The 17,919-nt window shown below is 26.8% G+C and overlaps 2 protein-coding genes across 2 annotated transcripts; one reads left to right on the forward strand and one right to left on the reverse strand.

Annotated features, from left to right (window-relative positions):
• Window positions 1-24: 24 nt before the first annotated feature.
• On the forward strand, window positions 25-3,369 carry LOC149059455 (uncharacterized). Its single transcript, XM_089215845.1, has 7 exons — window positions 25-265; window positions 943-1,137; window positions 1,266-1,436; window positions 1,562-1,660; window positions 1,824-2,038; window positions 2,107-2,269; window positions 2,776-3,369. The coding sequence occupies exons 1-7, from the start codon at window positions 25-27 to the stop codon at window positions 2,868-2,870; spliced, it is 1,179 nt and encodes a 392-aa protein (XP_089071971.1). The 3' UTR covers window positions 2,871-3,369.
• An 8,666-nt stretch (window positions 3,370-12,035) lies between these two features.
• On the reverse strand, window positions 12,036-15,529 carry LOC149059456 (uncharacterized). Its single transcript, XM_089216418.1, has 2 exons — window positions 15,104-15,529; window positions 12,036-14,243 (listed from the first exon to the last, which is right to left on the reverse strand). Exons 1-2 carry the CDS (start codon window positions 15,429-15,431, stop codon window positions 13,441-13,443), a joined length of 1,131 nt encoding a protein of 376 aa, XP_089072544.1. The 5' UTR covers window positions 15,432-15,529; the 3' UTR covers window positions 12,036-13,440.
• Between the last annotated feature and the right edge of the window lie 2,390 nt (window positions 15,530-17,919).

Genomic DNA, 17,919 nt, shown 5'->3' on the forward strand with positions numbered 1-17,919 from the left:
TCTGTCATTTTATAAGTTACAAGGATGAGTATTCTGACCAACTACAGTTTGGAATTAGCCACTTTTCAGTATGTTCTTGTTGATTTTCCTGAAGACAAGAATGCATTAGCTTTAGTATGCACAAGTTGGATATTTTATTGCGAAGATTCATCTGTTTACAAATGTAAATGGCCAGGAAGCATAAATGCCAACAAGTTTGCTAAAAAACGTGTTAAACCATCATCAAACTGGGACATATTTTCATGTAATATAAAACGGTTTTTTCGTAAGTATATACTTGTTATATGTATTTGTATAATATAATATTACACATATTAGGTGTAACTGTCTGTCTGTTTAGCAACTGACGATTGGGTTTTGTTTTTATTTTTGACCTAACATCAATAGTACTTAATAATTATATAGGTTTATTTTATTTATCTTATGGCTACTAATTATTACACTCCTTTAACACACATCAATTCAAAAAAATCAATATATGTTAATACAAATAAAAGTATAACAAGTCATAAAAAATCATGAAATCAACAAATATAGGTAATGTATAATAAGTAAAAGTGTACATGCATGTAACGTGGGGCTAAAGTGCACTTTACCACCCTATGAACATTTTTTGATAGGTTAGGCCGACCCACAAATTCTGATTACTCCATTGTTCTTAAATAGGGAACATAAGCAAATTTCAAAAAAAAAAAAATGGGGTGGTAAAGTGCATTTGTTCCTAACGTAGTAACATGATAACATTTTCTAAACATTTCAAGCAAAGTGAGGATTAGAAGGTACTTAAAATTTTTGTAACAATTAAAAATTTTCATATTTATTTCCTGAAAATTAAACAATGAACAAACATACAAAACCATAAAATCTCATCCCCGGTTACTATAAGCTAAGATTTTAATGAAATATATTAATGGTATATATTATTAAATGAAATACCTTTAGGTACATATGAAGCCGGCAATGATAATTTAAAATCCTATACTTCTGATGAATCATTTGTGGATCCAAATAAACGAAAACTGTTCCCCAATAAACGTTTTTGTTCAAGTTCAGACGATCAATTGTTAGTTGGATTAGAAAAGAAAACTAAACACCTTGAAGTTTTTACTTTACCACCTATGCCTTTATATCAATCTAGTAAGTTTTGTGTGTGTTAATTAGGTAATGTTATTAATTAATGTATGTAAATAAAGTTTTGAATTAATGTTCCAAATCCTTAGGTAGGTAAGTTGATTATTTAATTATTTTATTTAAAATTTATACAGCTCAGAAAGTTGAAGTCCCTATTGAATCAACACCACCACACAGTGAGATCGTGATAAATGACTTTAATATTTCACCTCCAATGTTCAATTATCACAACAGTAATGATTCTTTGACCACATTTGTAGAAGATATAAATTATCAGAACAAATCCTCAGAACAATCAGTAATAGGTATTTTTTTATTTTTATTAAATTTTATAGGAATAATTCCCAATTATTGGGAACTGTATACATGTTTAACACTTTTGAATTTTATAAGTTTGTAATTGAATTGTAATAATTTTTATTATTTGCAGCTACATTGAAAGATTCACCTGAAGTTCCTTTAATTAATAGCCAAGTAAATTCGCAACCGACTTTTGGAATTGATCAAGTCACTAACCTACTTAATGATGGTAGGTACATATATTATGTTTGATGTTTAATCACTGCTAAGCTAGTATACTTCAATTCATATATATTTTTATCTAATAAGTAGAAATACGACAATGTTTAAATCAACATTTGAATTAATATAGTCACCATATTGCAGGTTTATTAACTATTATTACAAATTAGTTTCAGATCAGTACAAATTAATCCAAAACACATTAAATGAAATTAAAGTAGACATTGTTGACATACAAAATCAAATCCAACATCAAGGTTTACTTTTGAGATTAAACCATGGAAATGTAGATGACGACTCACTTAAACTACCATTCGAAACAGTTTTAGAATTGGATGAGTTTGAGTTGAATCTCAAAGTAGACGATCTTCATGAAAGTAGAATGGTAAATATTTAATTTAACGAAATAGGTAAATAGTAAAATTCTATAAACAATTAATATTTTCTCCGCAGAAAAATTGTCTACTAAAAGTTGGACACGTTAAACAACCTTCAAAAACTGTTTACAATTTATTAAAAAAAGTGATGACAAATAAAGTAGCTGAAACTTTTAATATTACTGGAAAAGGGAATAAGAAAGCATTTGGAAAATATAAAATATCCCAAATAATACAAAGTGAGTTGATATATTTTATTTATTATATATTTGTATCTATATTAGAAAATAAATATATGTATACTCAATAATGTTTAATAAATTATATAATAATAATTATATCATTTAACGGCCAATGAAAGTAAGCGAACCATGACCTATAGTTGGGAATGGTGGGATGCGCTAACCGTACCTAAGCTCGTATTTTGCTGATTTGCCAATATTTTTTGTCATGCTTAATACTCTAACTTAAATAAATGCAACTGTCAATATTAAAAAAAAAATAATTTTACATAATATTTATAATATATGATAATAAAGAATTTACATCTTTGTAATCTTTATTTTTATTGTTTGTCATCATTATAACCACCCGGCCTCTTCAATTATTTCTAGTTGATATGCTATACCACTTTAGTGGTAAATTAGCCCATACTGAAAAAAATGTCCACTAATATTAGTTATTAGGTTAAAGTTAAGATCGGGTATTTTACCGTATAATAATTATTTACTTTTTCATTTTTCAGATGTAGTTTATTCCTTACAAGGTACAACAGAAGTGGATTATTTGAATTTTTTGGGTCTATGGCTGCGTCAATCCAATAACCGTGGGGCTAACTAATCATTTAATTTATATTATTACTTAACCTAAGACTGGTTATTTATTTTTTTTATATATATATATTATGTTATTAATATTAACTTTATGTGATGAAAACTATATAATATTTGATTATTTACACCTAAGACTGGTTAGTTGTTATTTTTATTTTTTTTTTATATATTACCATGTTATTAATATTAACTTAATGTGATGAAAACTATCTAATATTTACACCTAAGACTGGTTAATTGTTATTTTTATTTTGTTTTATATAATATTACCATGTTATTAATATTAACTTAATGTGATGAAAACTATCTAATATTTACACCTAAGACTGGTTAATTGTTATTTTTATTTTGTTTTATATAATATTACCATGTTATTAATATTAACTTAATGTGATGAAAACTATCTAATATTTACACCTAAGACTGGTTAATTGTTATTTTTATTTGTTTTATATATTATCATGTTATTAATAAATAATTAATAAAAGGTACTATAGGTATTTTCATTATTTTTTCAACTTTATTTAGCAAAATTTAAAAACTTATCAAAACTCAAGATTTGACACAATATTATAAAAATGAAACGGCTTGCTAAAAAACCATCACTAATATAAATAGTTGACATGACATCAATAATAAATTATGAAATTCATTGAACGTTGATTAAACATATTTTAGACATGGTTAATATACAGATATTCAATGTTGATTAAACGTATTTTATACATGGTTATTATATAGATATTAAATGTAGATCATCTGTATATTAGACATGGTTATTAAACAGATATTCAATGTTGATTAAACATATTTTATACATGATTATTATATAGATATTAAATGTTGATCAACTGTATATTAGACATGGTTATTAAACAGATATTTAAAGTTTAATCAACGTTTAGAAATCCATGTTTAATAAATGTATATTATGCTTACAAGTAAACCACTTCTAAATACGATATCCACGGTTTATCGTGGAGATCTCCACATTTAATAAACGCTTAATAAACTGATTTTTGCACACTGGGCAATTATATACATATATACATATAAAAAATACTAATTTCTACTAGTCACCTGAATTGTCTTAATTATTATATAAATAATATAAGCAATATAAATTTAGAGTATGGCCTTGTAATTAAATTCATTGTAGATGGTTCTCAATACTCAGTAAAGAAATATGGGTTTCCTGTAGAAATCTACAGTATCAAAATCTGTGCCAAAACTACCCCAGATAATTATGTTCATCACATATAGATTCATCACCTAACCAGTTATCATTAATTTTATTTGAAAACTCCATACCAATAGATTTCAATGAGTATGTTCTGAACGCCTTGCCAAATTGCTAGCATTATCAGTTTTTGTATGTGATATTTTAGAGTTCTAGATATTATATGTATGAGTTATTTCATTCATTACTTCTGCTATATTACAAAGTATGATTGCCTTTAATTCTTCTACAACCAATAACGTATGAATATCCAACATAAGTATGCTCATCTATAAACTGACATGACATACTTAAGTAACTTTTGTTATTGCAAGACCACATATCAGCCGTTGTGCATGTAACATTTTGTTTGGCTATTTAATCAGTTAAAATAGTTATGTAAAATGTGTACTTCTTATTTAAATCTATAGAAATGACTCTACGATCTGGTAATGAGGTTGTATCGTCAAGGACACATAAAGCTTTTATGAGACATTAGAATGATGGTGTTTCGCATGTCACCTAAGGTTTCTTCCTCAATAAACAAAAATATTAAAATATTAAGTCAATTATATGAAAAATTAAATATTGACATACTTAAATTTCAAAATATTTTACTGAATAGTATTATATTAATCTATATTTATATTCTTCGAGGGTTTTATATTTTAAAAATTAAGGTTTATTATTAAAATTTATTTGATATTTAAAATATGAAAGTAGCTTATGTCACACTGGCACATGCATAAATGCATTAGAAACAAAGAAATCTTCATAGATTTTGTTGCATATTCAGCATTTATATTATATGATATTACACCTATACTGTTTATACTAACAATAATAATAAGTATCATATTACGATCGGTGGGGACTGTCCATCGGTTATTAGCGAGTAGAAATATATTGTACGTCATTACGATTTATACTGTCAACAATAAATGTCTATATAATACGTTTATGTTATTATTTATATTTATAATACATAACAGATTGTAAGTTTTATTATCACAATTTAAAATGATTGTGGACACTGACTGACCTCAGAGGAATTAATGTATTCTACTAATAGGTAATACAACAAAACCAATAGTGACACGCTCAAACCAATTGAATTTAAATATTAAATACATAAAAATAAATTTAATTATACTAAATTGATAGTAGTAAAGTGCACCAACCTGATGATTCCGACTTGCCGGTACAAGTGTACAACTACTTGATGAAAATTAGAAACTGATGATTAGCATAGATACGCTAAAATCGCTAAACATTAGGTCTACATGCATTTGGTGACTCAAACGGAGCATTACAATAGGGGCAACAAATTCATAATATTTTACACATCAGTTGTGTAACCAGTATACAGTACGAGTGTACAAGTAATATTTTACTACTTTATTTTTTATTGAACATATGTATTTAATTAAATATCCATAAATTATTTTTATTATTATAAATAATATTAAATAATAACTAAAATCTGAGTAAATATTTTGAAGTACAAAGAATAAAAAATATTTTTTGGTAACCTTATTGGATAATTCGGTGAATGGACTGAAATGGTTTGAACCCTAAGTGAGTCAAATAAGTGGTGACCACTGAAAATTACCTAAATATACATTTGAAATATTATACTAATATATTAGGTATATTACCTTTATTATATAATTAGCGTCCTAAAGCTTGTTTAAAAAAAGATCAGTCAATTGATACTTATATGAATATGAATTGTAGTAGGTAGTATAATATACCTCTAAGACATCGAACTGGAGCACCTATTTGTGTAGGTACTGCTTACAAAAACAAGCAGAATAAAACAAATTAAAACAAGGTATTCCTAAGATGACAACACTACAACAGTAAATCATAAAGTAGTTTTTTGGTATTTTCGATACATATATAAGTTATAAAATAATATATATAATTTACATTAATATTATTAGGTAGTTGCATTCTTAGTTAATTAGAAATCAGTACTAGTTATTGTAGTATCTGAGTTAATATTCAGTGATCATTTAATATTAGTAACAATTAATTTGAGGGGCAAGTAGCTTTTCTTATTGTTACTGGTTATTGATAGTTATAGTTGTAAATGAATTATGAGAAAATATCAAAATAAAAAACCGTTATTGTGGGTATTGCAAATCTGTATCTAAACCGACAATACAATATGAAAGCTAGATCCATTAAAAAATAAGTCAACATATATCATCAAAAAATATTCTAATCAATGCCTCAAAATACCTATTAGTTCCACCATATTTAAAAAAATTTAAACTCTAAATATACAAAGTATATCTATGTCTAACAAATAATGCATAAAATTATTGAAATATTATTTGTTACTAAATGACCAGGCAATTGTTATTTGTTTAGCAATATAAATTATTTTAAATAAATCCAATGTGAAATATTAAATTTGGAATTCATAATGATTTTAGCAGTAAAGCATCATAAATTTAAATTAAACTACACAATTTTATACTTAATATTCCATTATTATTATTTATTATTAGGTATTAGCGTATTACATTATTACAGATACGGACAAAAATATTGATAATAATGATAATAATGATATTGATTTGGTATATCGAATATTTGAATATGTTTTGAAAAAATTTGAGTTTTCAGAAAAATTAAATAATAAACATTGAGAAAAAATGTCAAGTACCCAACGAATATTATTTATATTCGAGTATATTAAAAAATAAATGTAAAATATGTATTTATAGAAAGTTTCAAAATTGGCTCGTCAGACAGACCTTGGATCAGATCGAAAACCGAAAAATATCTTTATTTTATGTCAAGCTTTTGCGTGCATGACATACACAATCACATTTTAGATATCACACATTTTTTTAAATTTGAGTTCATATTTATGAATTATTTGTCTTTTCATTATTAGTCCTATGCTCACATACACACACACAGTGCTATCCATTGTGTTAAAATTTAAGCACTCCTACACCTATAGGGCTATAGGCTATAGGGTATAAGTTTCAGTTGATAGAATTTTACATATAAATAAAAATATGTTTATAATATAATTGGTTGATAATAATGTCATAACTTCAAATACTTGGTATGAATATTTCTTTATTATGTATTATAATTTTATAAAATACAATTATTGAAAATAATATTGATAAATGAAAAGTAAAGTACCCTTGATCACTTATTTTACAGAAAATTTAAATGCTTTTGTCTGTTAATCATTGGCTACTGCCAAGATAAATTTAAGATAAATTAGGTACAAAATTATTAAATGATGTAAAAACTAGAATCAGGGCAATATTTATTTATGTAAAAATATAAAAAAAAATGTTAGCCTGTGCGCCAGAAAAATCTGGAGCCAGAGTGATTTTTAATGGTATTTTTTGTGTCCGATGTCGAGCGCTTGCGTCTTTGACTGTATCTGGATATATTCGACTGCATCAACGCGTACCCTTCGGGGAAACTCGCCTGTGAATTGGCCAACATATGCGGCAAGCCATCGCACGATTTATTAGCACTAATCGCCATCAGGTGCATCATGCTTTTGACGTTTTTGTACATCTTGAATAAGCAAGAACAAAATAAATAGAAAAAACTTAATCGACTTAAACATATTATGTGAGGAAAATAACAAAAGAAATTTGTTGGAAGCACGTATATCTAGGGGCAAAAGGTCTTATTCAATCTAATTCATTCACACCACTATAGCAATATTATGCTGTATGATTCCTATGTTTATCCCGTATATTAAGAGGGCGCAACATCCGTATTTGTTGTCTCGGTGTTACAAGCGTGTAACATAGCAAATTCTCGCTCAGCACTATAGTCAGAAGTTCACGTATTACTCAGTTAGCTTAAAAATTATAGTGAATAGACCTTCTATGAAACTTGATAATAAGAACATCATCTATGTTTTGTTGTAAGTATTTTTATGATACTTCATTTTTTGAGCGAATTATGACAAATTTTATTTTACAATTTATCATACATGCATAATACACTTAAAAACTGGACTATCGTAAAAATATAACCAACAAATCACTGATAATTGTACTATCATCAAGTTTCATAATAAGTCAATTCACTCTAATTTTTAAGCTAACAGAGTAAAACGTGAACTGCTGAGCGTAAATTTTCTTTGATACGCGTTTGTAAGACTGAGACAACGAATACGGATGTTGCACACTCTTAATGCTATATGTTATTATATGATCGAACTTTACGTTGCTTTGCGGCGCAGAATCTCTCCGTCTTATTTGATTATAATAATTTTGAATTCAAAATATGAAATGATTTTTTTGAATCACATTTTAATAACGAATTTAAATATGTTTACAAATGGACTGATTGGAAAATCCTAAACTATTGTAGGCACAAAATACTTACGGCACATCTGACATCGTATTCGTCATTCGATTCGATGAATCGGTGTATGGATTTACTGGTATCGAAGCCGATTGTGGAGTACAGGTAAATACCATTACTGGTGGATCAATATCTGCAGAATAAAACAGAATTATAATACACATGTTCAATGAAAGTGTTATGATATTAGGTACATTATTAAATCATATTCATATTACAATATTAATTAAACGTGTACATTATAAATTACTATTAGAAACTGTAAAAATACTAATTAAGAATTGAATGACATTAAATTATTAATGCTCAAATACAATAATGCAGGTATAGAAGAATAACATAATGTATACAAATTGTAATTTCAAAAATTGTATCATATTTATATATTAAAATAAGTACCTAATACTGTAGAATAATTTATTTAAAATATAATTTTTCGTACACAATCGCAATTAATGTATATCCAACATTTTTGAATTTTATACTTTTGATCATATTAATATCAATTTAAATTAAATATACTAAATTAATGTGTTTAGTAGTTTGATGATGGGGGGAGGGCGGAAAGGCATACTAAGATTATAAGAGGCATAAATTGTAGTTTGCAGTAACATTGTTATGGTTATATTTTGTGTGATAATTATTATCAATGTTTTTCTTTTGTATAAAAAATAAGAAAAGCGTTATTTTTGGTATATTTGCTATATAACATATCGACTTTCATAACATTTAAATGTATCACATTTTTCGAAAAATGCGATGCATAATTGGTCCTGCCTGTTTAATATATATGTATTGTACTATATTAAATACTAAAATAATAATTTGTAACACGTACCTGGCTTACACATACGTTGTCCAAGGTTATTCAAACTTCCAAATATTACGAAAAATGACATTTCCGTATCGTACTTAGTCTGAATTTCGAATTCGATGGTGGCACAACTTTCAACCTTTGACGAATATTGATCATAAGAAATGACATCAAAATTTCTTGTTTCAATTATGGGGCATCTCCCACGGGTAATTGGACCTTCTCTATCTGTATTAGTAGCGAAGTTATATTTAAAATAAAGACAATATTTATACAAAATAAAAAAAATTGTTCATAAAATTTAATATCTACAGTATATAATAAGGTTAATGGTATTATAAATTCAATTTAACAAATAACGAAATGGGAAAATTCATTTCGGTACTTACCAAATTTAAAATTATCAGTTAATTGCATGCTGGCTGCCTCTCTGGGAATAATGAAAATACCGAAAAATGACATAATCACTACTACTATCGACTTCATTGTGGTTTTGCCTTTTTATATTTAGGTTAGGTTCAATACAACGAAGAAAATTGACGGAATCGAACTAACAGTTAAAAATTATTAAATTATCAAGATAAGTGAGAGAAACGAGACGGATGAGCTGGTGAACTGTAAGAAGTTGGTATTCTGATTGCAATATGGTAGTGAAACACCCTTCGCAAGCTATTTTATATGCCGCCTCATCGCTAGTGGTGGCGGTAGCCATGGCCATCCCTTCCACCGGCTGTAAATAAAAGTGACATTATACCACAGACATTTACTGATTAATACTCCCGCCCACCAAACAATTTATATTACAGTAATGTAATGTGTTTATTCGTAAAATCGTACCTAATAGCGCTGGTCGGTCCGAGCAAGGGCGTGACAAAGGGAGTATCTAATTCCTCACATTTTATTTAAGGGAGGGGTGATCGTTAAGACACATAAGAATTTTGTACACATTTTCTTGCCAATAATCGAAATAATATAAATCACGGTTTGAAAAATACCACTCCTATACTTATGTGCCGTCCCTTGAGTGAACAATGAACCTGATTATATAATGCAGTGAAAATACTATGTTATATGCATGGAAATATTCACTAAAAATATAATTAAAAAAAAAAATTACGAAAAATGTATGGTATGATGAAATTTACTAACGAAAAGTAATTTATTATATTACATTTATGTGTATTTATTTATAGTACTCGTAATTATTTCAGGAGGTACGGGAATGTACCAACCATGTAGTATGTGTTTTAAGACATAAAATATGTCTGTGTTTAAAAATGTGTGTTTCTTGTATTAAAATACGATTATAATATTACATTTTTTTTCCATATTAAATTTCAACTTATCGAGTTAAATTCATAATTCGTTAACTGTTAACTCGAGTTAATTAATTTCATTAACTTGCTCAACTTTGAGAAAAATACGATTATATGCCGTTTATATCACGAATCGATGAAATATGCATTCTTGGTAAAAAAAAAAAGGCTATTATATGTAATTGCATACGCAGATATATTAATGATTATAATCCGAAGTCTACAATGATTTCATATAATATATAACATATAATATATATGTGTGTAGGTGTGGATGTGTGTGTACCTGTCAAATGTCGACACGATTTATTTAGGATTTTTGGGTACAGGCTGATTTTACACGCCCGATACAATACAATGAATAATGATATAATGCCGGTACCTACCATATATGGGCAAATCCGACCCTTCGCCAGAAAATAATCTCGTGTATTGTAGAAAAATAAAGCGTAATATCGTTGTACTACGCAGTAGGTTTACGATATAGAAACTGAGTAGTACCACGAAACAAAAACGGTCTGTCCTGCACATTTATATTATCATAATAGGGTAAAGCATGTAGTTATTGGCACCTTTAGTAAAATTCGGATTTCATATTATTTTATTTTGTGTTTAACTTGATTTAACTTATCAAATTATCTTTAATTTGTTATAAAATATTCTTATCTATCCATTTTTGTTATCAGAAATAGCTTGAGAATAATATTTTCTTTTATATTAATTTAATTCTTTAAAAATATCAAAAATTGTAGTTATTGGCATCCTTAATCAAGTTATTGCCACTCTCATTTCTAGTTATTGGCATGCCTCAAATTTTCATAGAAAGTTTCTATAATCTACCTATTACCTAGTCTAAGAAATATTATCTTATGTAAAATATAGTTTAATAAAATATCTATAATGGACAAAATAGATACATTAAATATAAAGCAAATATGGCACAAATACAAATAGAATCACTTACAATTGTTTGGCATTAGGTAGGCCTTTACACTTAAGGTAGGGATGAATCAGTGGCATTGTCAGAAATTTCAAAATATGGGGTAGGTGGTTGTGGGTAGTTTTTAAAAAAATATGTAGGTGGCTATCGACACACACCCCTCTAGTTATGACAAATAATAATATTTTATACATAAATTATACAATGAGACAATGAATTTTCATATCCCTTATAAATTTAATACAAATCTTTTGCAAAAAGAAACGTCCAATTTACGGGGGGTTAAACCAAATGACCCCCCCCCCTTCCCACTGAGAGTACGCCCATTGTAGGAATGCACCTTTAGTACCAAAATTAAGCACACCAGAATTACAAACAATTATGCACTAATAATAAACAATACAATATAGAACATCTTCAAGTAAATCTTTATTTAATATACCTTACTAAACAACATTAAAAATACTATAAAAAAGAGAAAAAAAATATTTGATATACCTATTGCAGTCTTGCATCAGTCAAAATTAATTATAAAAATATTTTTAAAAAATAACACAAGTAATTAAAATAACGTAGATAGTTAAAACTTTTAAAACAAAACAAAATTATAATACATTATTTAATTAACGTTATACAGCCTTTTCTCAGTTGCAGTCTTGCATCAGTCTTGATAAATTAATTATTTTTATACATAAGTATTAAGTACATATTACAAGAAAGATCAGTTCTTCAATTGAACTGAACTGAATTAAAAATTAATTATAAAAATATTTTTTAAAAATAACACAAGTAATTATAATAATATAGATAGTTAAGACAAATAAAACAAAACAAAATTATAATACATTTTTAATTAATGTATACAGCCTTTTCGCAGTTTTGACAAATAAAGAGAATATCTTCACAATTGAGATCATCATTGGTATCTTTCATAGCACATCGTTGATGGTATTTATTGTTGCAAAAATTACACTCAACACCCAAATCAGTAACTTTTATTTCAGTGTCACATGAAATACAACAACCACTTTCAATTACACTATTAAATACATTTATATTGAAAGGTTCTTCAAGATCTATGTCCGCATTATTAGTACCTTCAAAATGTTTATAACTAATAGTTTGGCTAGTGACAGTTGTCGGTTTTTTATTTTTATTAAGTACTGGAAAAAGATTTTTTACAACTTTTTGCTTTGTTAATTTAGTGGGTTGATTTGCTTTTAAAATTTTATTTTCCTCCCTAAGTCTTTTTCTTGTTTCTTTGTCTTCTTCAATTGTTCGTTTAGCATGTTCTTTCTGTTCATACAAATATTTCCAATTTTTGGATGTTATAACATAAGGAACTCGTTCAGTCATTCTATTGTTTTTTCGCTCAGGGGTTACAGGCCACACAAGACATGACTCTATTGGTGTTATATTTAACTTTTTAACATTAACAAGGTTTGTAGGTGTGTTTACAGGTTTTTCTAAAATGTTACTTGATGTTGTGATATATGTCTGTTGTTTTAATAGTTCATTTTGATTATCAATAACAATACAATCAGGAGATTGTGCTTTAAAGTTGCATGGTGATATTTGATTAGTACTATTAATATCATAAGGTTGGGCAGTAGAATTTATTGGTGATAATCGAATAGTGCTCTCATCACTATTATCCTTCTTTAATTTTTCAAATAATCTGTACAAAGTAAAAAATTCTTCTGAATACTTTTGGATTTCTACCTCATCATGTATGTTGTTAAACTTCTCCAATGTTTCAGCACCAACAATATCAGAAAAATCATTAAAACTTAGTCGAGTAGCATGAGCAGTATTAGTACTTTTGGTAATGTCACTATTATCTGTATCATTTAATTCAGGACCTTTATTTTTTCCTAAACATTTCTTAAAGTCTATTTGATTTACATTCCATGGGTATAACCCTCATGCCCTAAAACCGTTAATCAAAACTTCACTTTTCACAGTATTTTTTATGACTTGATCTAATATTGGGGCAAAATCTTTCTTTGTAACTGCACAATTTGGATTTTGATTACGCCACTCAAATAATCCCTTTTTCCAACCAGACTTAAGAGGTTTAAATGCGGCCACATCAGCTGGTTGTAATATTCTTGTAGCATTAGGATACAAAGCAATAAGAATTATATTTAATTGCGAACACAAATTGCTTAGTTGGTATGTAAGGTGACTTTTATGCCCATCGACAAAGAGAATAACAGGAAATTGAATACTATTTTCAATCAAGAAAGGATGAAAAACATTAGCAATGTATTCATAAAACACTTCAGCCTTCATCCAACCTGTATCAGACCTTCCAACGCCCCAATTAGGAGGTACAGAATCAATTATATGTTGGGGAATACGTTTATAGCCATAGATCACCATTGGGTGACACATAATTCCTGCCGCATTGAAGGTAAACATAACAGTTAAATTTTCCTTCTCGTTTCCTTTGGCCACTTCATAGACATCTTTTGCCCCTTTTGGCCCTAGGACAGACTTTGTTTTAGGACAAAGAGAAAAACCTGTTTCATCTCCATTGAAAACTCGAGAAGGATCGTTTAAAATAATTGACAAATTTTCATCTGATAAATATTGATGAATATCGTCAAACCACTTCCTAATATTTTGCTCACTTACATTTGCACTTGCAGATGTCACGTGTTCACTTGTTCTAACTGAGATCACAGGGTTTCTTCTTAAAAAGGCTTTATACCAAGCAATTCCTAAAAATAAAAATAGTACCTATAATTAATAAATGTATATTTTAGATTTTCCTAAGTAAATTTCCTAGCATACCTTCAAAGTTAAAATACTTTTAAAGCAGTAATGTAGAATCAAGCGAAACAGTAGGTAACTAACTTAGTGGATACCCAGAACCATAAGAAATGTTCATACCCACTGTATATATAACAGTATTTATTTACCTCTGAGTACAAAATAATCTTGTAATAAACTTTAATATCATATTTCTATAGACAATGTTCATCAAATTGTTATTTAATAACAAATAATTTTAAAATTTTAAATATTGAGTACCTACCTATACCTATTTAATATGGCTCAATAAAAAAAATAGTGTGCCTCAATCTAATTCTTACTAACTACATATGTTTTTAATGAAGTAATGTATTATAATTTATTTAAAACAATAACTTTTATGTTACTCTTAATAAAATAACCTATTTAATAACTATAATAATAATTTACTCAATAAGTTTTTAAGTACCTACCTATTTAAACTAATTTATAAACAAACAAATAATATTTTCTTTTAATTTACATTTTTTTCTTAATAAAGTAACATTAATAAATTACATTAATAGGTAGGTATTTGTTAAATTTTCAATAAAAAGTCCTATGGTACAAAGCATTATTATTAAATTGTTCATGAATTGTTTGTCAATTTATTTGATTATACATTAGACTAAACAGCTTTGTTAGTTGTGTTTAAATAATAATGATTATTATTTTATTTTAGTTAATATTTTATTAAACAGTTAATACTAATATTAATGTATTTTATTTTGAATTGTTTCAAACTTAAATAAAGACCTAATAGGTACATAAAAAACAATATAATTACCAGGATAATTATTTTTAAACGGGCTAGACCTTCCTTGTTCATCTAAGAACTGCTTGACACTCAACTGCAAGTCCTCCTTGCGTCTAGGAAATCCCTTTTTAGAGCATTCCAAAAGCCACCGTACTAGAATTTCTTCTTCTAATTTGGTTAGGATACTTGAAGGGCCACAATTAAATGTTGGTCTGTCTCTATTTTTAAGTCTAAATTGCAAGGTTGATCTATTGATGTTAAATTGTTTAGAAGCTGCTTTTTTTGACATGCCATTATCAACAGCTAGTATTGCTGCAGCAATATTATCCTCACAAAAATTAGTTGATTTTTTTGGCATATCTAGTTGTAAAAAAACATTTAATTGTTAAAAAGATATTATTTTAAACACTAAGTAGGTATTTTTGGGTAGTGTTAATAACTAAAACATAATTATTTACAATGAAGTTCAGTTATTGGCACCCTATGCCAATAACTGAAATAGGTTTAAAATAAAATCTAGTTATTAGCACCTCAATTAATAATAATATCAAAAATGTAATAATTTTAATATTGTTACTATTTAATTGAAATTGTTCTTGTGAATCAAATAAAATATTCCATTATAGCCTAAGGCCATTAAAACTCGAATAATAGCTTATTTTACAGGAAGTATTTGTTAACAAAAAAATATGATTTCTTACCTGTATGGCTGAAGTGACGGAGTGCTGTTTTGTTGATGCACTTTACTTATCAATTAGTTGAAATAATATGTTGATAATTTTTGGAGCGAAAATTAATCAGTATAACCAAATATTAAAAAAAAAAAATCATTTCTAGATCAAATACCGCACTATTTATTAATTAAACAATTATAGTGTGCCAATAACTACATCAGTGCCAATAACTCCATGCTTTACCCTACGTAGTATAATTTATAAACCCGCGGTGGAGCGCCCCCGGCCAAGGTACACTTGGGTACATTGCGAGACGCTGTTGAGCATTGTTTGCGAAATCCATACTTAGAAAATATTTTGTGTTGTTGGAAATACATTTTTATGTTGTTGATAATGTAATAATGATAATATTTTGGGTAAGGAGGTTGGTGAAATGCTTCAAAAATTTTATTTTTAAAAAGCCACCGACGTCATAATCTTATGGGAATTATGCGTATTTGAATGAAGTGATTTTCAAACTTTAAATATTAAACGATTTAAACGTTATATCTTATCGGTACTTGCTTAAACCAAACATAGACATAATTACCATGGACTTGTAAACATGTATGATTTAGCTAGGATCGTGAATATTGTATAATACGCTATTTATATGCGAATTAAATATAACATAATAATATTGATGCAGGACTTGTGAATTGCGGAAAAAAATCCCAAGCACATTTTATGTATAAGATATAATAGAATTAATGCTTTCAATATTGCATATTATTTTATAGAAAATGACGTGATTATATTATCTAGTCAGCTACGAACTTATAATAGGTAATAATAATAATAAATTAAAATGTTATGTGATTATGATATCTATTATCTACTATATCTTATACCGATACTAAAACAAATTACTACTAATTGGTCAGTTAGAATTACATCTTGATCGAGTTTATTTTGTGTAGAATGTTGAAAATATCGAATGTTTAACCATTGTGGCATACATTTTATATACCTACATATAAATTTAGTAATGTTGTATTTTTAGTGTAAATCGTTATATCGTTATGCTATTTCGTATAAATTTAAAATTCAAACGCACTTAAAATTTGTCCTATAATGATGCTTCGAGTTTTCTCTATAGCTACTTGAAGGAAAACATATGGAAAACTTAGAGTTGAATTTTTTAACCTTAGATATAAATACAAACAATTTTATGAATTTTGAACTACAAGATAATAGTAACCGGAAAAAAAAGTCCCGAAAAAAAGTCAGTTGTACTTCGTATTTTAGTGTGTAAGTGTAATGAATAAAATGCTTGTACATATTATATATTTGTCATCTACCATAATAAGTAATAAATAATAGAAAAAAAGTTTACTAGAACTCTACCAAAATACTATTATTATAATTATGTAGGTACCTTAAATGTATTTATTATTGACTATTTGACTTATTTATTATTGACTATTTATTACTGTATTACATTTTATTATTTTATTATATGACTTTTTATGTAACTTTAACGCATTTTTAATACAATTTTACCATATTTATTATTTATACTTAAAATTTGATATATTTTCATTCATTTTTAACGGGACTTTGTATTAAATTAAATTAAACTATATTTTAATATGTGATTTAAGTAAGTAATTAACATTTTTTATGATATCTGTACCGCAGAAGTCAACTAACGCAAGTCACAAAAAGTAGATTTTTCAGGAGAGGCAAAACAAAGTTTTTAACATGGATTTTTGGTAAAATTGTTTTTCTGTGTCTTTATTTTTGAACATATTTCATCAAAATTTTTTTATAAATACTAATACAATATATTTACTTTTATTGAAATATATTTATAACATTATATATAACATTTTATAATACTTTTTTTAAATTCAATTGTTAACATTATAAACTAAAATCACTTTTCCTCTGATTAAAATATAATTATTTCATAACAATATAATATAATTAAATAACATAAGAACACAACTAAATCAAAATTAAAATTTATTTTATAATACTTCAACATAAATAGGAAACTTTTTTTTATAAAATAACATTTAACTTTTATTGAAATATTTTAAAACATTTTATAATACTTTTTTTTTTTAAATTCAATTTTGAACTATATAAACTAAAATCACTTTTGCTCTGATTAAAATATAATTATTT

This window comes from Diuraphis noxia, unplaced genomic scaffold, assembly GCF_037042655.1.
Source record: "Diuraphis noxia isolate RWA-SAM2 unplaced genomic scaffold, SU_Dnox_SAM2 contig0001, whole genome shotgun sequence".
NCBI lineage: Eukaryota > Metazoa > Arthropoda > Insecta > Hemiptera > Aphididae > Diuraphis > Diuraphis noxia.

Bases quoted from the DNA above. Each gene is read 5' to 3' on its own strand.
- LOC149059455 (XM_089215845.1), top strand. From the start codon at position 25: ATGAGTATTCTGACCAACTACAGTTTGGAATTAGCCACTTTTCAGTAT. The intron at 266-942 runs GTAAGTATATAC...AAATACCTTTAG, and splicing joins TAATATAAAACGGTTTTTTC to GTACATATGAAGCCGGCAAT. The intron at 1,661-1,823 runs GTAGGTACATAT...ATTACAAATTAG, and splicing joins CACTAACCTACTTAATGATG to TTTCAGATCAGTACAAATTA.
- LOC149059456 (XM_089216418.1), bottom strand. From the start codon at position 15,431: ATGCCAAAAAAATCAACTAATTTTTGTGAGGATAATATTGCTGCAGCA. The intron at 14,244-15,103 runs GTAATTATATTG...TTTTATTTTTAG, and splicing joins GTTTAAAAATAATTATCCTG to GAATTGCTTGGTATAAAGCC.